The following is a 25,050-nucleotide window of genomic DNA, read 5'->3' as shown; positions in this document are numbered from 1 at the left end:
CATTTTGGAAATATGCATATCTTGTTCAAAAGAGCATAAACATAAAAGACATACAAAAACATAATCAAAAATTAATATTTATGGATAGGTCTAAAGCTGACGAACATTTTAAAGCGTTAAAAAAAAAAAAAAAAAAAAAAAAAAAAAAATTTATATATATATATATATATATATATATATATATGTGTGTTGCTATGAAAGGTTGACATATTATAGGCTGTAATTACCTCTATTGCACTTTGCAACAAATTTTTTGAAATATTGCATGTTTTGTGTTTTTCTTATAATAAAATAGGTGTTTTTTTGACATAAAGAGCATAAAACACATAAAATAAAAACGTAGTATTTATGGATAGGTCTGAAACTGTTGAAAATTTCAAAGTATCAAAAGATTTTAAAAAAGTGTCCTTATTTCGGACAAAGAGGGATAATAATGCACCAAAATCAAGTGTTGAATCATTGACATTTTATAGGCTGTAAATACATCATCTAAAGTATTTTATTTTGCAACTATTTTTTTTTTAATATTGCAAATGTGGTCTTTTCTTACACGTTTTGTTTTTTACAGAAAGAGCATAAACATAAAACAAATAAAAACGTAAAAACGCTGTAATGACATCATCTAAATCATTTGACTTTGCAACCATTTTTTTTTCTCATAATAAAAAAAATATTTTTTCTGTACAAAAAGACCATAAAACATAATGTTAATATATAACAACTTTATATCTATGGATGGGTCTGAAGCTATTGAAAAGTTTAAAAAGTTAACAAAAAGTAATATGTGACTTACCGGTACTTATAACCCTTTTTTTTAACGTGTAAAAAGTAAAAAAAAAAAATTGACTTACAGGTACTTATAACCCTTTTTGTAACGTGTAAAAGTAAAAAAATAATATGTGACTTACCGGTACTTATAACCCTTTTTGTAACGTGTAAAAGTAAAAAAAATAATATGTGACTTACCGGTACTTATAACCCTTTTTTTAACGTGTAAAAAGTAAAAAAAAAAAAATCTGACTTACCGGTACTTATAACCCTTTTTGTAACGTGTAAAAGTAAAAAAATAATATGTGACTTACCGGTACTTATAAACCCTTTTGAACGTGTAAAAAGTAAGAAAAAACAAAACAATATGTGACTTACCGGTACTCTTTTTTTAACATGTAAAAAGTAAAAAAAACAAAAAACACTTTTTAACGTGGAAAAGGAAAAAAAATAAAATAATATGTGACCTACCGGTACTTCTAAAAAAAAATTTAACATGTAAAAAGTAAAAAAAAAAAAAAAAGTGTCTTACCGGTACTTATAACCCTTTTTTTAATGTGTAAAGAGTAAAAAAATAATAATATGTGACTTACCGGTACTTATAACACTTTTTTTAATGTGTAAAAGGTAAAACAAATACTATGTGACTTACCGGTACTTACAACACTTTTTTTAATGTGCAAAAAGTTAAAAAATAATAATAATATGTGACTTACCGGTACTTATAACACTTTTTTTTAACATGGAAAAAGTAAAAAAAAAAAAGTGACTTATTGGTACTTATAACACTTTTTTTAAGGTGCAAAAAGTAAAATACATAATAATATGTGACATACTGGTAATTATAAAAAAAAATTTAAAGTGTAAAAAGTTAAAAAATAATAATATTTGACTTACCGGTACATATAACACTTTTTTAAACTTATTTTTAAATAAAGTAGACTAGAGGGTTAAAAGTACTGTTAGATCAAAAATGAATAATTGATGGTTCCATTCCCTGCTGGTGTGAAATCAACAACCCATGTACCAGTCCACCAGCTGTCTGAAGGCCGCGTACATCAAAGGGTTGAAGGAGCACGCCATCAAACCGCCGCGCAGCATCTGGCTGGTCTCCCTGTTCAGGTCTCCCAAGCATGTCGTCCGCTTCTGGTACGCCCACGACACGCACCACTTGGAGTGGTCGTACCTCGAAGAGTGCGGTGCGGACGCGGGGAGGCGGATCCTCTTGATGTTCATGACGTGATTGGCTAGCGAGCAGTTGGAAGGCAACTGGTAATCCGGCGTCTGCCACGTCTCCGCCATCAGGCTGGTGTTGAAGACCTGAGCCAGCCAGCCCGAGTAGATGTCTGCGTGAGGAGCGAGTCAGTTCTTGTACTCGACTGGACATGGACATGGTCACATCTAGTCTTAGACTTACATTGTTCACATCTAGTCTTAGACTTAGATTAGTCACATCTAGTCTTAGACTTACATTGTTCACATCTAGTCTTAGACTTAGATTAGTCACATCTAGTCTTAGACTTAGATTAGTCACATCTAGTCTTAGACTTAGATCGGTCACATCTAGTCTTAGACTTAGATCGGTCACATCTAGTCTTAGACTTAGATTGGTCACATCTCGTCTTGGACTTAGATCGGTCACATCTGGTCTTCTACTTGGATCGGTCATATTAAGTGTTAGACTTAGACCGGTCACATCTCGTTTTAGACTTAGATCGGTCACATCTCGTCTTAGACTTAGATCGATCACATCTAGTCTTCTACTTAATCGGTCATATCAATTCTTAGACTTAGATCGGTCACATCTAGTCTTCTGCTTGGATGGGTCATATTAAGTCTTAGACTTGGATCGGTCACATCTCGTTTTAGACTTAGATCAGTCACATCTAGTCTTCTACTTGGATCGGTCACATCTCGTTTTAGACTTAGATCGGTCACATTTAGTCTTAGACTTAGATCGGTCACATCACGTCTTAGACTTAGATCGGTCACATCTCGTTTTAGACTTAGATCGGTCACATGTAGTCTTAGACTTAGATCGGTCACATCTCGTCTTAGACTTAGATTGGTCACATCAAGTCTTAGACATAAATCGGTCACATCTAGTCTTAGACTTAGATCGGTCACATCTAGTCTTAGACTTAGATTAGTCACATCAAGTCTTAGACATAGATCGGTCATATCAAGTCTTAGACTTAGATCGGTTACATCTAGTCTTCTACTTGGATCGGTCATATCAAGTCTTAGACTTAGATCGGTCACATCTCGTTTTAGACTTAGATCGGTCACATCTCGTCTTAGACTTAGATCGGTTACATCTAGTCTTAGACTTAGATCAGTCACATTTAGTCTTAGACTTAGATCGGTCACATCTAGTCTTAGACCGGTCACATCTCGTCATAGACTTAGATCGGTCACATCTCGTTTTAGACTTAGATCGGTCACGTGTAGTCTTAGACTTAGATCGGTCACATCACGTCTTAGACTTAGATTGGTCACATCAAGTCTTAGACTTAGATTGGTCACATCAAGTCTTAGACATAGATCGGTCACATCTAGTCTTAGACTTAGATTGGTCACATTAAGTCTTAGATATAGTTCGGTTATATCTAGTCTTAGACTTAAATCGGTCACATCGCGTCTTAGACTTAGATCGGTCATGTCAAGTCTTAGACTTAGATCGGTCATGTCAAGTCTTAGACTTAGATTGGTCACATCAAGTCTGAGACTTAGATTGGTCAAATCTAGTCTTAGACTTAAATTGGTCACATCAAGTCTTAGACTTAGATTGGTCACATCAAGTCTTAAACTAAAATCTGTCACATCTAGCCTTAGACTTAGATCGGTCACATCTAGTCTTAGACATTGATTGGTCACATCTAGTCTTAGACTTAGACTTCATCATCCTAGAAATGTGCAAAATTCACATGACAAAAAAGCCCTTACCATCAACAAAATGTTCCGATTTGGCAAAAATGAAGAACATCTCTCCCTGCAGGGAGAAGAGTTGCTCCATGTTCTTATCCGAAGGCAGCACTGGACGCTTGCCAGCACACAAGTGTGCCAGCTCAGGCAGCTTGGCGGCGAAGTCGGCGGGCACGGAGCAGTTAAAGACACGCGGGAAGACATACACCAGCTGCTGGGCTGATGTTGGGGGGGGGGGGAGCCAAAGAAAAGACAAACATGAATATGTCATTTGGATCATTTTGCATCTCAAAGCAAACATTTTAGAGATACACTCACTGGACGTCTTTCTGGAAGTACTGTAAGCATTGTACTCACTGCTACAATAAACCATCAATCAATCCATGATTTTGAGGATGAAACAAATGAAATCAGCTCAAACGGCTAGCATATTAACATGGCAACAGTTAGCATACTTGCAAATTGGCGCCAAGAATGACAATCCATAATTTTTAAGTTCAAATGAATACAATTGTATAAAATACTACAAAGTTACGTTAGCATGCTAACGTAACATTGTATGTATCGTCTTTTTATGACAGACTTTACAAGTATCAGATTACACCGGCTGGCATCTAAAATGTGCGATACAAGCAGTCCTGCAGAGTGTTTACTTGTGTATGATATCATGTGTGATCATACTTGCCAACCCTCCCGGATTTTCCGGGAGACTCCCGAAATTCAGCGCCTCTCCCGAAAACCTCCCGGGACAAATTTTCTCCCGAAAATCTCCCAAAATTCAGGCGGAGCTGGAGGGGGCGTGGCCTCCAGCTCCATGCGGACCTGAGTCCGCTTTCCCACAATATAAAGAACGTCTACAGTAAAGCAGTCCGTCTGCCGTAAACAGCAATGTTGTGACACTCTTAAACAGGATAATACTGCCATCTAGTGCATTTGATGAAAGCACTTTTGTGCGTGCCACACAGCAATGCATCATCAGAGAGGGTGTTCAGCATGGTTAGAAAGATAGTGACAGAGAATAGAACAAGGATGGACAATTCAACCCTTAACTCAACAATGAGTAGATGAGTGTTATGTGTGTGTATATGTGTAAATAAATGAACACTGAAATTCAAGTATTTCTTTTATTTATATATATATATATATATATATATATATATATATATAGCTAGAATTCACTGAAAGTCAATTATTTCTTATATATATATATATATATATATATATATATATATATATATATATATATATATATATATATATATATATATATATATACATACATCCATCCATCCATCCATTTTCTACCGCTTATTCCCTTCGGGGTCGCAGGGATGGATATATATATATATATATATATATATATATATATATATATATATATATATATGTATGTGTGGGAAAAAAAATCACAAGACTATTTCATCTCTACAGGCCTGTTTCATGAGGGGGGGTACCCTCAATCATCAGGAGATTTTAATGGGAGCATTCACATACCATGGTTTATATAGGGCACAGAGTGGGTGGGTACAGGCTGTATATATAAACCATGGTATGTGAATGCTCCCATTAAAATCTCCTGATGATTGAGGGTAACCCCCCTCATGAAACAGGCCTGTAGAGATGAAATAGTCTTGTGATTTTTTTCCCCACACATACATATATTGCGCTCTACTACGGTATCGAGCACTATTTTTTGGATAACCTTATTAAGACATATATATATATATATATATATATATATATATATATGAAATACTTGACTTGGTGAATTCTAGCTGTAAATATACTTCTCCCCTCTTAACCACGCCCCCAACCACGCCCCCGCCCCAACCACGCCCCCGCACCCACCCCCCACCTCCCGAAATTGGAGGTCTCAAGGTTGGCAAGTATGTGTGTGATACAAGCAATCCTGCAGAGTGTTTACTTGTGTTTGATATCATGTGTGATACAAGCAGTCCTGCAGAGTGTTTACTTGTGTGTCATCTATTTTATAATGGTCCATGTCCAAATTGTTATTTCCCCACCTCTACTGTTTATTATTAATGTATTTATTTTAGCACTGCATGATTTTGGTTCATATTAATTTTTGGAATCAGTCTGACCTAAGCCTTGATAATCTTTGTGATGAACACATGCTTTGACAAGGTTCAACTGGAAGTAGGCTAAATATCATTATAGTCAAATGACTCATTCAGAGTTCATGTTTGGGGTCTTCTGTAGTGGAAAAGTTGGGCCCCGAGGTCAAGAAGGTTCTAGAGGTTAGTATAGTTGAGGTCGGCAACTTATTATGAGTGCGAGGAGTGTGATGCCATTTACAAGCTCCATTCCCAAACAGTCCCGTTATAATGCACTGCAAAAACTGAAATCGAAGTAAGATAAAATATCTCAATAAGGGTGACATTTGCTTATTTTCTGTCTGATAAGATAATTCTTCTCACTAAGCAGATTTTATGTTAGAGTGTTTTACTTGTTTTAAGGGTTTTGGTCCTTAAAGGGGAACATTATCACCAGACCTATGTAAGCGTCAATATATACCTTGATGTTGCAGAAAAAAGACCATATATTTTTTTAACCGATTTCCGAACTCTAAATGGGTGAATTTTGGTGAATTAAACGCCTTTCTATTACGTGACGTCACATCGGGAAGCAATCCGCCATTTTCTCACTTTCGTCGGTGTGTTGTCGGAGGGTGTAACAACACGAACAGGGACGGATTCAAGTTGCACCAGTGGCCCAAAGATGCGAAAGTGGCAAGAAATTGGACGAAATGTGTTCAAAATACGAGGGTGTGGGGAAAGCCGACGAAATGGTCAGTCGTTTGTTCCGCACACTTTACCGACGAAAGCTACGCTACGACAGAGATGGCAAGAATGTGTGGATATCCTGCGACACTCAAAGCAGATGCATTTCCAACGATAAAGTCAAAGAAATCTGCCGCCAGACCCCCATTGAATCTGCCGGAGTGTGTGAGCTATTCAGGGACAAAGGACCTCGGTAGCACAGCAAGCAATGGCGGCAGTTTGTTCCCGCAGACGAGCGAGCTAAACCCCCTGGATGTCTTGGCTCACACCGTCCCTTATGCCACCGAAGATGATCAAGAGAAGAATATCGACCCTAGCTTCCCTGGCCTGCTGACATCAACTCCAAAACTGGACAGATCAGCTTTCAGGAAAAGAGAGCGGATGAGGGTATGTCTACAGAATATATTAATTGATGAAAACTTTATTCATTACTCGCGGTTTTACGTAAATTATTATACATAAACTGTGTTTACCAATAATTTAGCTTAAAAACATTTATTTTTTTCAATCATTCGAGTACATTCGGGTAGTCTTGTGTAATGCAGTATTTTGTGTCTATTTAGGTGTGGTTAACCTGAGTGCTGAAATCGTGGAAAAATATATGTTTTTAGCGCGCCTGAAACGGGCTGTCTGCACTCTCAAATTGCATGTTGTTGCCAAATGTATTTCATATGCTGTAAACCTAGTTCATAGTTGTTAGTAATTATCTTATCAGACAGTGTTAAGCGGCTGAAATCCGAGTCTGAATCCGAGCTAATGTCGCTATACCTTGCTGTTTGTTTGTGTTGGCATCACTGTGTGACGTCACAGGAAAATGGACGGGTGTATATAACGATGGTTAAAATCAGGCACTTTGAAGCTTTTTTTAGGGATATTGCGTGATGGGTAAAATTTTGAAAAAAACTTCGAAAAATAAAATAAGCCACTGGGAACTGATTTTTAATGGTTTTAACCCTTCTGAAATTGTGATAATGTTCCCCTTTAATTATCTCAGTAAAATATTACAGCTTGTTGCTGAGATTTTATGACTTATGTTGAGTAAAACATGCTAGAAAGTAGAATATAAACTGTTGCAAAGCTGTGTCATCAACACTCACATGTATACAACTACTTTTTTAAAGTAATAATTTCTTATTTCAAGCATGAAAAAAAAAATCATGACTTTGACACAATTGTGTCTCATAATTAAAACAGATGACAGCAAAATGGACTTTGCTGTTTTATTTTCAATGAAACAATAGAAAATACGTACTAATATAGTAGTACAGTTGTTATTAGTGAGAATATACTTATGGGTTCATTGAGGTTAGCTACTTGTTTTGGAAAGTCTTGACAAGCCGAATTTTCTTGTTCTATTGGCAGATAATTTTGCTTAGTTCAAATAAAATACCCCTCATTTTTGTATTTTTTTTCTTCTTGTTTTTGAACACTGAATTTTTGCAGTGTGTGTTCATGAGCGAGGGCCATTGAAGGAATACTTGATGTTTTTTCAGCAAATATATGGAGGGAAGGTGGACTCACTGACACGGAGGACATGTTGATAGTGCAGGCTGACACACAGAGCCGTCTGGCCGTTGACCTTGCCAGAGTTCGGGTACAGGTAGCCCTTCTCTGGGAAGGAGGGGAAGTGGGGGATGCTGTGGGACAGCCAGAAGCCTTGAGAAGAGTCAACGAGCAGAACTCCTGGTGGAAACATGATAACAACGCTGAATGTACACACACACATTACATATTGACATGAATGTACACACACATTACACTTTGATGGCGTGTGTGGACCCGAGTCAACACAAAGATGTTCTTTGGTCTTTGGTACGAAAGTCATATCGATACATTCGCAGTCACCAACAACACTTTTATCATACTTGCCAACCTTGAGACCTCCGATTTCGGGAGGAGGGGGTGGGGGCGTGGTCGGGGGTGGGGCGGGGCGTGGTTACGAGGGGAGGAGTATATTGACAGCTAGAATTCACCAAGTCAAGTATTTCATACATATACAGTATATATATATATATATATATATATATATATATATATATAGAGAGATATCTACATCCTGAAAATATGCAAACAATACTGTGTTTAGATAATTGATACTTCAAACTTGCATAAATAAATATTAAGAAATACAACATAATTTGGCTTCTGAGAGTTTCAAAATGTAATGAATAATATGCTAAAGTTGTTGATAAACAAGCAATTATTTTAATAATTAAATATGGTCATTTTAAATAAATTATTATGATAATTTAAAATCAATTATTTCAAATATGTTTATTTTAATGTATAATTCTATGGCTGGATGTAATAAGGAGTCAGGAAAAAATACAAATAAAAATACAATTAATTTTGATGTGTTTAGCAAAATATAGTAAACATGTATTTAGTTGGTTTTTTTTGTAAATTATTAAATATATTTATTTTTAGGTAAGATAAACATAATAATACAATTTATCTCTAGTCTGGATGATTTAGTTCTTGTCACCCTGTTGTCCTCCCGCATACTTGCCAACCCTCCCGAAATTTCCGGGAGACTCCCGAAATTCAGCGCCTCTCCCGAAAACCTCCCGGGACAAATATTCTCCCGAAAATCTCCCGATTTTCAGCCGGAGCTGGAAGCCACGCCCCCTCCAGTTCCATGCGGACCTGAGTGAGGACAGCCTTTTTTCATGGGAGGACAACAGGGTGACAAGAACTAAATCATCCAGACTAGAGATAAATTGTATTATTATGTTTATCTTACCTAAAAATAAATATATTTGTTAATTTAAAAAAAAATTACTATATTTTGCTAAAAACATCAAAATTAATTGTATTTTATTTGTATTTTTTCCTGACTCCTTATTACATCCAGCCATAGAATTATACATTAAAATAAACATATTTGAAAGAATTGATTTTAAATTAAAATTACCATATTTAATTATTAAAATAATTGCTTGTTTATCAACAATTTTAGCATTTTATTCATTACATTTTGAAACTCTCAGAAGCCAAGTTATGTTATATTCCTTAATATTTATTTATGCAAGTTTGAAGTATCAATTATCTAAACACAGTTTTGTTTGCATATTTTCAGGATATATATATATATATATATATATATATATATATATATATATATATATATATATATATACACACGTATGAAATACTTGACTTGGTGAATTCTAGCTGTCAATATAATCCTACCCTCTTAACCACGCCCCCAACCCCCCACCTCCCGAAATCGGAGGTCTCAAGGTTGGCAAGTATGATCCCGTCATGAAAAAAGGCTGTCCTCACTCATGTCCGCATGGAGCTGGAGGGGGCGTGGCTTCCAGCTCCGGCTGAAAATCGGGAGATTTTCGGGAGAATATTTGTCCCGGGAGGTTTTCGGGAGAGGCACTGAATTTCGGGAGTCTCCCGGAAAATTCTGGAGGGTTGGCAAGTATGCTTTTATGGACTGAAATGCCCTTCCTGAAAAGGAGGTCATTGTTTCTGTATGTTGCTAGCATACTTGATATAAACCAGGGCTGTCCAGAGTCATAGGACTTGGTACTTGACACATGCTAACAGTTAGCATACAAACGTGCAAACTTTTTCAGCCAATTGTACATCCACAGAGTCATATAACTTGGTACTTGACACATGCTAACAGTTAGCATGCAAACGTGCAATCTTTTTCAGCCAATTGTACATTATACTTATTGGGGTGTTACCATGTAGTGGTCAATTGTACGGAATATGTACTGAACTGTGCAATCTACTAATAAAAGTTTCAATCAATCAATCAAAGACACATGCTAACTGTTAGCATGTAAACATGCCAACTTTTTAGCCAATTTTACAGCCTCAGAGTCATATGACTTGGTACTTGACACATGCTAACTGTTAGCATGCAAACATGCATACTTTTTCAGCCAATTGTACATCCTCAGAGTCATATAACTTGGTACTTGACACATGCTAACTGTTAGCATGCTAACGTCTGCATTTTGGCCAATTCTGCAGTTGAACACCTCAGAGTTGAATGACTTGGTACTTCAATCAATCAATCAATCAAAGTTTACTTATATAGCCCTAAATCATGAGTCTCAAAGGGCTGCACAAGCCACAACGACATCCTCGGCTCAGATCCCACATCAGGGCAAGGAAAAACTCAACCCAGTGGGATGACAATGAGAAACCTTGGAGGGGACCGCAGATGTGGGGACCCCCCCTGGGCGACCGGTGCAATGGACGTCGAGTGGATCTAGCATAATATTGTGAGAGTCCAGTCCATAGTGGATCTAACATAATAGAGTGAGAGTCCAGTCCATAGTGGATCTAACATAATAGTGAGAGTCCAGTCCATAGTGGATCTAACATAATAGTGTGAGAGTCCAGTCCATAGTGAATCTAGCATAATTGTGAGAGTGCAGTCCATAGTGGATCTAACATAATAGTGAGAGTCCAGTCCACAGTGGATCTAACATAATAGTGTGAGAGTCCAGTCCATAGTGAATCTAGCATAATTGTGAGAGTGCAGTCCATAGTGGATCTAACATAATAGAGTGAGAGTCCAGTCCATAGTGGATCTAACATAATAGTGTGAGAGTCCAGTCCATAGTGAATCTAGCATAATTGTGAGAGTGCAGTCCATAGTGGATCTAACATAATAGTGAGAGTCCAGTCCATAGTGGATCTAACATAATAGAGTGAGAGTCCAGTCCATAGTGAATCTAGCATAATTGTGAGAGTGCAGTCCATAGTGGATCTAACATAATAGTGAGAGTCCAGTCCATAGTGGATCTAACATAATAGTGTGAGAGTCCAGTCCATAGTGAATCTAGCATAATTGTGAGAGTGCAGTCCATAGTGGATCTAACATAATAGAGTGAGAGTCCAGTCCATAGTGGATCTAACATAATAGTGAGAGTCCAGTCCATAGTGGATCTAACATAATAGTGTGAGAGTCCAGTCCATAGTGGATCTAACATAATAGTGTGAGAGTCCAGTCCATAGTGGATCTAACATAATAGTGAGAGTCCAGTCCATAGTGGATCTAACATAATAGTGTGAGAGTTGACACATGCTAACTGTTAGCATGCAAACATGCTAACTTTTTAGCCAATTTTACAGCCTCAGAGTCATATAACTCTGAGGCAGATGTAGAAGCATTTAAGTCCCATCTTAAAACTCATTGGTGGTTCTTAACCTTGTTGGAGGTACCGAACCCCACCAGTTTCATATGTGCATTCACCGAACCCTTCTTTAGTGAAAAATAAAATGTTGTTTTTTTTCAAATTCAAGACAAAGTTATATGTTTTTGGTAACACTTTAGCATGGGGAACATATTCTAAGTAACAAAAACTTAATCTAGAGTTTTTTGGACACTAGGGGAACATATTCTAAGTAACAAAGACTTAATTTAGAGTTATTTGGTTAGAGTTATTTGGTTAGGGCCAGGGTTAGCGGGTTAGGGTTATAATAAGGCCATGCCGAATAGGGCATTAATAAGTACTTAATAATGACTAGTTAAGAGCCAATATGTTACTAATTTGCATGTTAATAAGCAACTAATTAATGGTGAATATGTTCCCCATACTAAAGTGTTACCATGTTTTTTTACTGGTGCACAAAATGAACCGTGCATGAACATCACCTTGTTCAAACAACAAAACCAACACAGTGCATAAACTCACAACAAATTACACACCTGCAAATCAGTGTGACTTCTGCTGTTGCTGTATCCGTAATACGCCGATAGGGAGAAGTTTTTATTTACACGATGAGTCGGGTGTGTCTTGACCTCCGCCGAACCCCTGAGCCCGACTCACCGAACCCCTAGGGTTCCATCGAACCCAGGTTAAGAACCACTGCTCTAGCCTTTAAATAGACCCCCTTTTTAGACCAGTTGATCTGCCGTTTCTTTTCTTTTCTCCTCTGCCCCCCTCTCCCTTGTGGAAGGGGGGGGGGCGCACAGGTCCGGTGGCCATGGATGAAGTGCTGGCTGTCCAGAGTCGGGACCCGGGGTGAACCGCTCGCCTGTGCATCGGTTGGGGACATCTCTGCGCTGCTGACCTGTCTCCTCTCAGGATGGTCTCCTGCTGGCCCCACTATGGACTGGACTCTTACTATTATGTTAGATCCACTATGGACTGGACTCTTACTATTATGTTAGATCCACTATGGACTGGACTCTTACTATTATGTTAGATCCACTATGGACTGGACTCTTACTATTATGTTAGATCTACTATGGACTGGACTCTCACTATTATGTTAGATCCACTATGGACTGGACTCTCACTATTATGTTAGATCCACTATGGACTGGACTCTCACTATTATGTTAGATCCACTATGGACTGGACTCTTACTATTATGTTAGATCCACTATGGACTGGACGCTTACTATTATGTTAGATCCACTATGGACTGGACTATTACTATTATGTTAGATCCACTATGGACTAGACTCTTACTATTATATTAGATCCACTATGGACTGGACTCTCACTATTATGTTAGACCCACTATGGACTGGACTCTCACTATTATGTTAGATCCACTATGGACTGGACTCTTACTATTATGTTAGATCCACTATGGACTGGACTCTTACTATTATGTTAGATCCACTATGGACTGGACTCTCACTATTATGTTAGATCCACTATGGACAGGACTCTTACTATTATGTTAGATCCACTATGGACTGGACTCTCACTATTATGTTAGATCCACTATGGACTGGACTCTCACTATTATGTTAGATCCACTATGGACTGGACTCTCACTATTATGTTAGATCCACTATGAACTGGACTCTTACTATTATGTTAGATCCACTATGGACTGGACTCTTACTATTATGTTAGATCCACAATGGACTGGACTCTTACTATTATGTTAGATCCACTATGGACTGGACTCTTACTATTATGTTAGATCCACTATGGACTGGACTCTTACTATTATGCTAGATCCACTATGGACTGGACTCTTACTATTATGTTAGATCCACTATGGACTGGACTCTTACTATTATGCTAGATCCACTATGGACTGGACTCTTACTATTATGTTAGATCCACTATGGACTGGACTCTCACAATATCATGCTAGACCCACTCAACGTCCATTGCACCGGTCTCTCCAAGGTTTCTCATTGTCATCCGACTGGGTTGAGTTTTTCCTTGTCCTGATGTGGGCTCTGAACCGAGGATGTTGTTGTGGCTTGTGCAGCCCTTTGAGACACTTGTGATTTAGGGCTATATAAATAAACATTGATTGATAATTTAGTACTTGACACATGCTAACTGTTAGCATGCAAACATGCTTTAGCCAACTTTACAGCCTCAGAGTCATATAACTTAGTACTTGACACATGCCAACTGTTAGCATGCTAATGTTAAAAAGTTATGAGGTTAACATTAGCATGCTAACTAATTTTATTAACATGCATACCCTTCATAGTGTTGGGATATATCATATTGGGATATAATTAAGATAATGGAGGATGAAGTGATTAAGAAATGTTTACTAAATATATGCTTAGAATAGGCAGTGCAAGTAATCATAGCCTCTAAGTTCCAGTTGGGACTGGGTCCAAGTTCAAGCCCAGGCACATTCACTCTTATCGTCCACATTCTTGCTACTGTTGATGTGGCTTCTGGTTGAAATTTTTTGACCACTCCTCTTGACAAAATTGGTGCAGTTCAGCTTAATGTGTTGGATTTTCTGACATGGACCTGTTTCTTCAGCATTGTCCACATGCTTAAGTCAGAACTTTGGAAAGGCCATTCTAAAACCTGACATTTCATGGACAAAGATAAGACCTTCTGGAGGAAAGTTCTGTGGTCAGATGAAACAAAAATGGAGCTGTTTGGCCACAATACCCAGCAATATGTTTGGAGGAGAAAAGGTGAGGCCTTTAATCCCAGGAACACCAGTTCCTACCGTCAAGCATGGTTGGAACTGGTGCTTTACAGAGAGTAAATGGGACAATGAAAAAGGAGGATTACCTCCAAATTCTTCAGGACAAGCTAAAACCATCAGCCCGGAGGTTGAGTCTTGGGCGCAGTTGGGTGTTCCAACAGGACAATGACCCCAAACACATGTCAAAATTGGTAAAGGAATGGCTAAATCAGGCTAAAATTAAGGTTTTAGAATGGCCTTCCCAAAGTCCTGACTTAAATGTGTGGACAATGCTGAAGAAACAAGTCCATGTCAGAAAACCAACAAATTTAGCTGAACTGCACCAATTTTGTCAAGAGGAGTGGTCAACAATTCAAGCAGAAGCTTGTGGATGGCGACCAAAAGCGCCTTATTGCAGTGAAACTTGCCAAGGGACATGTAACAGCTTCTTCCCTCAGGCCGTAAGACTCTTGAACGCATTAAAACAATCCCCTCAATTCCCCCCAGAAATGGATTAACTCGCTGGAATATAAAGACAATATAACATACATCCATAAACGTGGATGCATATGCAAAAGTGCAATATATTTATCTGTACAGTAATCTATTTATTTATATCTGCACCTTATTGCTCTTTTATCCTGCACTACCATGAGCTAATGCAACAAAATGGCATTCCTATCTGTATTGCAAAGTTCAAATTTGAATGACAATAAAAGGAAGTCTAAGTCTCTAAGTCTAAGTAAGCAAATATTAACATTGCTATATGTATACTTTTGACCCAGCAGATTTGCTCACATTTTCAGTAGACCCATAATAAATTCATTAAAGAAGCACACTTCATGAATGTTTTTTGTGACCAACAAGTATGTGCTCCAATCACTCTATCACAAAAAAATAAGAGTTGTAGAAATTATTGGAAACTCAAGACAGCCATGACATTATGTTCTTTACAACCTTTGATTGCGACTGTATGTGTTACATTAGCATCGGAGCTCAAAATGTTAAAGGGGAACATTATCACCAGACCTATGTAAGCGTCAATATATACCTTGATGTTGCAGAAAAAAGACCATATATTTTTTTAACCGATTTCCAAACTCTAAATGGGTGAATTTTGGCGAATTAAACGCCTTTCTAATATTCGCTCTCGGAGCGATGACGTCACAACGTGGCGTCACATCGGGAAGCAATCCGCCATTTTCTCAAACACCGAGTCAAATCAGCTCTGTTATTTTCCGCTTTTTCGACTGTTTTCCGTACCGTGGAGACATCATGCCTCGTCGGTGTGTTGTCGGAGGGTGTAACAACACGAACAGGGACGGATTCAAGTTGCACCAGTGGCCCAAAGATGCGAAAGTGGCAAGAAATTGGACGTTTGTTCCGCACACTTTACCGACGAAAGCTATGCTACGACAGAGATGGCAAGAATGTGTGGATATCCTGCGACACTCAAAGCAGATGCATTTCCAACGATAAAGTCAAAGAAATCTGCCGCCAGACCCCCATTGAATCTGCCGGAGTGTGTGAGCAATTCAGGGACAAAGGACCTCGGTAGCACGGCGAGCAATGGCGGCAGTTTGTTCCTGCAGACGAGCGAGCTAAACCCCCTGGATGTCTTGGCTCACACCGTCCCTTATGCCACCGAAGATGATCAAGAGAAGAATATCTTGGGGGCGGCATGGTGTAGTGGGTAGAGCAACCGTGCCAGAAACCTGAGGGTTGCAGGTTCGCTCCCCGCCTCTTACCATCCAAAAATCGCTGCCGTTGTGTCCTTGGGCGGGACACTTCACCCTTTGTCCCCGGTGCCACTCACACCGGTGAATTGAATGATGAATGATAGGTGGTGGTCGGAGGGGCCGTTGGCGCAAATTGCAGCCACGCTTCCGTCAGTCTACCCCAGGGCAGCTGTGGCTATGAAAGTAGCTTACCACCACCAGGTGTGAATGATGGGTTCTACATGTAAAGCGACTTTGGGTACTTAGAAAAGCGCTATATAAATCCCAGTTATTATTATTATTATAATTAATATCGACCCTAGCTTCCCTGGCCTGCTGACATCAACTCCAAAACGGATGAGGGTATGTCTACAGAATATATTAATTGATGAAAATTGGGCTTTGTGGTGCATGCACTCTCAAAGTGCATGTTGTTGCCAAATGTATTTCATATGCTGTAAACCTAGTTCATAGTTGTTACTTTCCTTTAATGCCAAACAAACACATACCAATCGTTGGTTAGAAGGCGATCGCCGAATTCGTCCTCGCTTTCTCCCGTGTCGCTGGCTGTCGTGTCGTTTTCGTCGGTTTCGCTCGCATACGGTTCAAACCGATATGGCTCAATAGCTTCAGTTTCTTCTTCAATTTCGTTTTCGCTACCTGCCTCCACACTACAACCATCCGTTTCAATACATTCGTAATCTGTTGAATCGCTCAAGCCGCTGAAATCCGAGTCTGAATCCGAGCTAGTGTCGCTATAGCTTGCTGTTCTTTCCGCCATGTTTGTTTGTGTTGGCTTCACTATGTGACGTCACAGGAAAATGGACGGGTGTATATAACGATGGTTAAAATCAGGCACTTTGAAGCTTTTTTTTTAGGGATATTGCGTGATGGGTAAAATTTTTAAAAAAAACTTCGAAAAATATAATAAGCCACTGGGAACTGATTTTTAATGGTTTTAACCATTCTGAAATTGTGATAATGTTCCCCTTTAAGGGCAAATTTTGATGAAATTTCAGGAAATGTCCGAAATTGGACATTTGGGGGTGATCCGCAACACTGCCTGGATTCAGAATTTCTTTTGGGATTCATTCTGATGGGGATATTGGACCTGGTGGAGGTCAGCGCTCTCCAAGTGCTTTTCTAGTTGCAAATCGTGTCCAGTACCTTTGGTGTGTCCGTATCCGTGGTCGTACTTGAGCAGAGGCGGGGCATCGTTGTAGAGCGCGTAGGCTGAGCTGTTGGCCTGAAGGAAACATGCACGACAAGTTCAGGAAGTGCTATTTCTGCATCTGTTGAGTTCAGCGGAAGATCTGCTTCCCCTATTGAGAGAGCTCACCTTGTAACTGCTGTACAGCTGACTCAGGGTGTTTCCCATGGCTCCTTGGGTGGTGTTGACCATGAACTTACTCCGTTGCCAGGTGCCTCCTGAGGCGTCCAGGTACATGTAGTCCACCCCACTGCCATTCTCGCCAATCTTGTATTTGGGCAACTTGTAAATGATGAACCTGCATCACATGACTCACTTCAGCCTTTTTTCATGTCATCACTTTCACTTCCATGTCAGGGAGGATTCACTTGTGGTGGACCGACAAAAAAACACCATAGGAGTTTGCGCCGGACATGAAGTTGACATCTCTGGCTCTTAGCTCGATGCCTAGCACTCTCGCGTGCTCATTTGGACGACCCTGGTTGAACCCCCGGGGTCAGCCGTAGCTGAGGGAAAACAGCGCTCAGGGAGAAAAGCAGGAAACAACCAAAATAAGAGCGCTGACAGGAAATAAAGACAAACAGAGGAAAAACCAAAACATAACTTAACTGTCAGTGACCAAACCTGACTGTAGCCCCCCTTCCGATAACGGATACCAGACGTTCTAGAACCCCACTCCAAAAAAAAGCAGTCCAAAATCACGGGAGGGTGGAGGGAGGACAAGGCGGTGGGCCGGCAAGGGGGGGGGGGGGGGGGGGGGGGGTTGCACTCGCTCATAAACAAATGATCAGGCATGTGATTTGGACTGAATGAAAAAGACGGCAAACTAGGCAGGGGTCCAGGCGCCCTGTTGGGGGGATGAGGGGGGCAACGGCCCCCGAAGATCCTGGCTTTTCAGCAAATGAACATGCAAAAAAAAGAACCACTTAAAGATGTTTTAGTGTTTAAATAATTGAAAAATTATCAACAGAGTTGACAGAAATACTTACTCCATTCATCCAAATGAATCACTATTTCTGTTTCAGTCACTATGTTATTTAGTCACTACAATAATTACAACTTGTGTTCACATCCACAGGAACCACATGGGTTAGCCTACTCTATACAGTATTTACAACCTTACCAGTGTTCACTTCACAGCCACAGATGGTTCATCTAGTTATTGACATTATTTACACATTATTATGTCTGTTTCAGTCACTATGTTATTTAGTCACTACAATAATTACAACTTGTGTTCACATCCACAGGAACCACATGGGTTAGCCTACTCTATACAGTATTTACAACCTTACCAGTGTTCACTTCACAGCCACAGATGGTTCATCTAGTTATTGACATTATTTACACATTATTATGTCTGTTTCAGTCACTATGTTATTTAGTCACTACAGCAATTACAACTTGTGTTCACCTCCACAGGAACCACATGGGTTAGCCTACTCTATACAGTATTTACAACCTTACCAGTGTTCACTTCACAGCCACAGATGGTTCATCTAGTTATTGACATTATTTACACGTTACTTTGTCTGCTTCAGTCACTATTTTATTTAGTGACTACAATAATTGTGTTCACATCCACAGGAACCACATGGGTTAGCCTACTCTATACAGTATTTACAACCTTACCAGTGTTCACTTCACAGCCACAGATGGTTCATCTAGTTATTGACATTATTTACACGTTACTTTGTCTGTTTCAGTCACTATTTTATTTAGTCACTACAATAATTGTGTTCACATCCACAGGAACCACATGGGTTAGCCTACTCTATACAGTATTTACAACCTTACTAGTGTTCACTTCATAGCCACAGATCTAGTTATTGACATTATTTACACGTTACTTTGTCTGTTTCAGTCACTATGTTATTTAGTCACTACAATAATTGTGTTCACATCCACAGGAACCACATGGGTTAGCCTACTCTATACAGTATTTACAACCTTACTAGTGTTCACTTCACAGCCACAGATGGGTCATCTAGTTATGGACATTATTGGATACAAACAGTAGAAATAATGAACAAAATGTCAGCTGCTGTCTTGTTGTAAAAGACCAATTAAAATGAAAGTTAGCATTTAGACAGGCTTTACTGTAGCAAAAGTCATCACATGTCTGCCACAATCATGTGTGTTCTTAAATGTGTGTTCCACCTCCTCCAGTTTTGATTTGGGCTTACATGGTAAACAAGTGAAATTAATGTTTTATCATAGATTTGTCCAAATGTGGCCAACCTTGTGGGTTTCCTGCCATCTTCCACTAGTTTAAAAAAAATATATAAATCTTGAATATTCCCTCTTCTCTTCTCAGACTCTCTTGTCGTCATTTGGGATGTCTGTGGTGATTTCACTTCCTGGTTCCATGACCTGCCCTATCTTGCCTCTGATTGGCCTGTATAGTCTGTATAGTTTGTCCCCTGCCCGTGGAGTTGCTTCGCTATGTAGCTTCCATTTTTAACTTCATCATTTTTAGTGGAAAACCACAGTTTTCACCACTGAAGCCATAAAGCAGAATAGATGAGTTGTTGGCAGGTATGGCAAAGAGACAGATCAAGATTTTAACACACATTGGAGGTCGGAAAAAAAGAAGAAAACGGAAAATATGTTTACATTTTTTTACAGAGATCAAAAAAACGGATTTCCGACACAATCCGACACACATCCGAAACATATCAGATACCTATCATATATATCAGATACATATCAGATATGTATCAGATACACATCAGATACATATCAGATACACGTCAGATACACGTCAGATACATATCAGATACACATCAGATACACATCAGATACACGTCAGATACACGTCAGATACACATCAGATACACATCAGATACATATCAGATACACATCAGACACATATCAGATACACATCAGATACATATCAGACACACATCAGACACACATCAGACACACATCATACACATATCAGATACACATCAGACACACATCAGACACACATCAGATACACGTCAGATACACGTCAGATACACGTCAGATACATATCGGATTCATATCGGATACACATCAGGTACACATCAGGTACACATCAGATACACATCAGATACACATCAGATACATATCAGATACACATCAGATACATATCAGACACACATCAGATACATGTCAGATACACGTCAGATACACGTCAGATACACGTCAGATACACATCAGATACATAACAGACACATATCAGACACATATCAGATACACATCAGATACATATCAGATACACATCAGATACACATCAGATACACATCATATACATATCAGACACACATTAGATACATGTCAGATACACGTCAGATACACGTCAGATACACATCAGACACATATCAGATACATATCAGATACATATCAGATACATATCAGATACACATCATACACATCAGATACACATCAGATACATATCAGATACACGTCAAATACACGTCAGATACACATCAGATACACATCAGATACATATCAGACACATATCAGATACACATCAGACACATATCAGATACACATCAGATACACATCAGATACACATCAGATATATATCAGACACACATCAGACACACATCAGATACACGTCAGATACACGTCAGATACATATCAGACACATATCAGACACATATCAGATACATATCAGATACATATCAGATACACATCATACACATCAGATTCACATCAGATACATGTCAGATACACGTCAGATACACATCAGATACACATCAGATACATATCAGATAGACGTCAGATACATGTCAGATACACGTCAGATACACGTCAGATACACATCAGATACATATCAGATACACATCAGATAAATATCAGATACATATCAGATACATATCAGACACATATCAGACACATATCAGACACATATCAGATACACATCAGACACACATCAGATACATATCAGATACATATCAGATACACATCAGATACATATCAGATACATATCAGATACACATCAGATACACATCAGATACACATCAGATACACATCAGATACACATCAGATACATATCAGATACATATCAGATACACATCAGATAAATATCAGATAAATATCAGATACATATCAGACACATATCAGATACATATCAGATACATATCAGACACATATCAGATACACATCAGATACACATCAGACACATATCAGATACACGTCAGACACATATCAGATACACATCAGATACACATCAGATACATATCAGATACACATCAGATACATATCAGATACACATCAGATACATATCAGATACACATCAGACACATATCAGATACACATCAGATACATATCAGATACACATCAGATAAATATCAGATACATATCAGATACATATCAGACACATATCAGATACACATCAGATACACATCAGACACATATCAGATACACGTCAGACACATATCAGATACACATCAGATACACATCAGACACATATCAGATACACATCAGATACATATCAGATACACATCAGATACATATCAGATACACATCAGATACATATCAGATACACATCAGATACATGTCAGATACACGTCAGATACACGTCAGATACACATCAGATACACATCAGATACATATCATATACACATCAGATACATATCAGATACATATCAGATACACATCAGACACATATCAGATACACATCAGATACATATCAGATAAATATCAGATACACATCAGATACACATCAGATACACATCAGATACATATCAGATACATATCAGATACACATCAGATACATATCAGATACACATCAGATACATGTCAGATACACGTCAGATACACGTCAGATACACATCAGATACACATTAGATACATATCAGATACACATCAGATACACATCAGATACACATCAGATAAATATCAGATAAATATCAGATACATATCAGATACATATCAGACACATATCAGATACACATCAGATACACATCAGATACACATCAGACACATATCAGATACACATCAGATACATATCAGATACACATCAGATACATGTCAGATACACGTCAGATACACATCAGATACACATCAGATACATATCAGATACACATCAGATACATATCAGATACACATCAGACACATATCAGATACACATCAGATACACATCAGATACACATCAGATACACATCAGATAAATATCAGATACACGTCAGATACACATCAGATACATATCAGATACACATCAGACACATATCAGATACACATCAGATACATATCAGATACACATCAGACACATATCAGATACACATCAGATACACATCAGATACATATCAGATACATATCAGATACATATCAGATACACATCAGACACATATCAGATACACATCAGATACATATCAGATACACATCAGATACACATCAGATACACATCAGATACGTATCAGATACTGTACATATCAGATACACATCAGATACACATCAGACACATATCAGACACATATCAGATACACATCAGATACACATCAGATACATATCAGATACGTATCAGATACTGTACATATCAGATACATATCAGATACATATCAGACACATATCAGATACAAACCAAAGAGGCCTATTTCCAATTTGAAAAACAATGGGAATTGTATTTTTCACGTTGACATGAAAAAAAAGAGTCAGCTATTGGTCAAAAACATGAGTGTGAACATACAGTAGCTCTAATATCTTTTTATCTTGCTGAGGTTGTGTTTATGAAAACGACATGCACGTGTGTCATGGAGAAAAAGACAATTTATATCATCTCGTGCAGCCAGGGGGAGACATGGCTGAAAAGAGGTATTTGATCATCCTACCAGTCGACAGGCGCCCCGGCTTCATCCAGGCAGGAGAAAGCAGCATGAGTCCCAGCCAGGCCCACAAGCAGCAGCACACTTGGCAGGGCGGCCATGGTCGTCCATCAATGCATTGGCCTTCTCCTCATCACAGATCCGCACTTCTTTTAAGTGACACCAGTAGTTCTGTGCAAAACAGGAAGCTGTGTGACACACGCCCACATGAAAGAGGATCACTACTCTCCCATGTCACGGGTCGCACATATTTGTAATACTTCTTATTTCCTACTAAATGTATTTGTTCTTTCCATTTGAACAGAAATAATTATGTATGCCATGAAATGTACATGTCTTTTACACTTGAATATCTGATCATGCAACCCATAATATATTCTGTATATACGCCACAATGCCTTCAAATACCACCACAAACATATTATACATATATTCTGTATACACACACCACATTGCCCTTCAAATACCACCACAAACAAATTATACATATATTCTGTATATACGCCACATTGCCTTCAAATACCACCACAAACATATTATACATATATTCTGTATATACGCCACAATGCCCTTCAAATACCACCACAAACATATTATACATATATTCTGTATACACGCCACAATGCATTCAAATACCACCACAAACATATTATACATATATTCTGTATACACACCACATTGCCCTTCAAATACCACCACAAACAAATTATACTTATATTCTGTATAAACGTCACATTGCCTTCAAATACCACCACAAACATATTTATACATATATTCTGCATATAGGCTACATTGCCTTCAAATACCACCACAAACATATTATACATATATTCTGTATATAGGCCACATTGCCCTTCAAATACCACCACAGACATATTATACATATATTCTGTATATATGCCACATTGCCCTTCAAATACCACCACAGACATATTATACATATATTCTGTATATATGCCCCATTGCCTTCAAATACCACCACAAATATATTTATACATATATTCTCTATATACGCCACATTGCCTTCAAATACCATCCACAAACATTATACATATATTCTGTATATACGCCACAATGCCCTTCAAATACCACCACAAACATATTATACATATATTCTGTACACACGCCACAATGCATTCAAATACCACCACAAACATATTATACATATATTCTGTATACACACCACATTGCCCTTCAAATACCACCACAAACAAATTATACATATATTCTGTATATACGCCACATTGTCTTCAAATACCACCACAAACATATTTATACATATATTCTGTATATAGGCTACATTGCCTTCAAACACCACCACAAACATATTATACATATATTCTGTATGTAGGCCACATTGCCCTTCAAATACCACCACAAACATATTATACATATATTCTGTATACACACCACATTGCCCTTCAAATACCACCACAAACAAATTATACATATATTCTGTATATACGCCACATTGCCTTCAAATACCATCACAAACATATTTATACATATATTCTGTATATAGGCCACATTGCCTTCAAATACCACCACAAACATATTATACATATATTCTGTATATAGGCCACATTGCCCTTCAAATACCACCACAAACATATTATACATATATTCTCATAAGTTTATTTATGATTTCTTGGACATTCTTCAGAGAATATGAATGATAACACAAAAACCTTTCTTCCACTCATGCTTAATGGTTGTGTGAAGCTATTTATTGGCAAACAACTGTGTTTACTCTTTTTAAATCAAAATTATAAAAGAAAGTACCCAAATGACCCTGATCAAAAGTCTATATACCCCAGTGACTTTGATCTGATAACATGCACAAAAGTTGACACAAACAGGTTTGAATGGCTAATCAAGGTTCCAATCCTCACATGTGACATGTTTGTTTGTAATTAATGTGTGTGTATAAAAGGTCAGTGAGGTTCTGG

At 38.2% G+C, this 25,050-nt stretch overlaps 1 protein-coding gene across 3 annotated transcripts in view; it reads right to left on the bottom strand.

The window, feature by feature from the left end:
• Positions 1–446: 446 nt before the first annotated feature.
• Positions 447–25,050, bottom strand: part of dnase2b (deoxyribonuclease II beta) — a 35,467-nt gene continuing 10,863 nt past the window's right edge. For 2 of the 3 annotated variants that reach the window (XM_061976142.2, XM_061976141.2), the window contains exons 2-7: positions 23,108–23,272; positions 17,436–17,604; positions 17,264–17,342; positions 8,016–8,177; positions 3,715–3,912; positions 1,311–2,114 (exon numbers count right to left, since the gene is read on the bottom strand). In XM_061976142.2, the coding sequence (XP_061832126.2) occupies positions 1,780–2,114; positions 3,715–3,912; positions 8,016–8,177; positions 17,264–17,342; positions 17,436–17,604; positions 23,108–23,202 (1,038 nt within the window). In that variant the 5' untranslated portion in view covers positions 23,203–23,272 and the 3' untranslated portion in view covers positions 1,311–1,779. Of the gene's footprint in view, positions 2,115–3,714; positions 3,913–8,015; positions 8,178–17,263; positions 17,343–17,435; positions 17,605–23,107; positions 23,273–25,050 lie in introns of all 3 variants that reach the window. The other variant, XM_061976144.2, reaches the window with a different exon arrangement.

Source organism: Nerophis lumbriciformis, linkage group LG14 (assembly GCF_033978685.3).
Source record: "Nerophis lumbriciformis linkage group LG14, RoL_Nlum_v2.1, whole genome shotgun sequence".
Taxonomy (NCBI): Eukaryota; Metazoa; Chordata; class Actinopteri; order Syngnathiformes; family Syngnathidae; genus Nerophis; species Nerophis lumbriciformis.
Note: the sequence above shows the minus strand (reverse complement) of the source record. Positions and strands in the feature narration are given on the sequence as shown.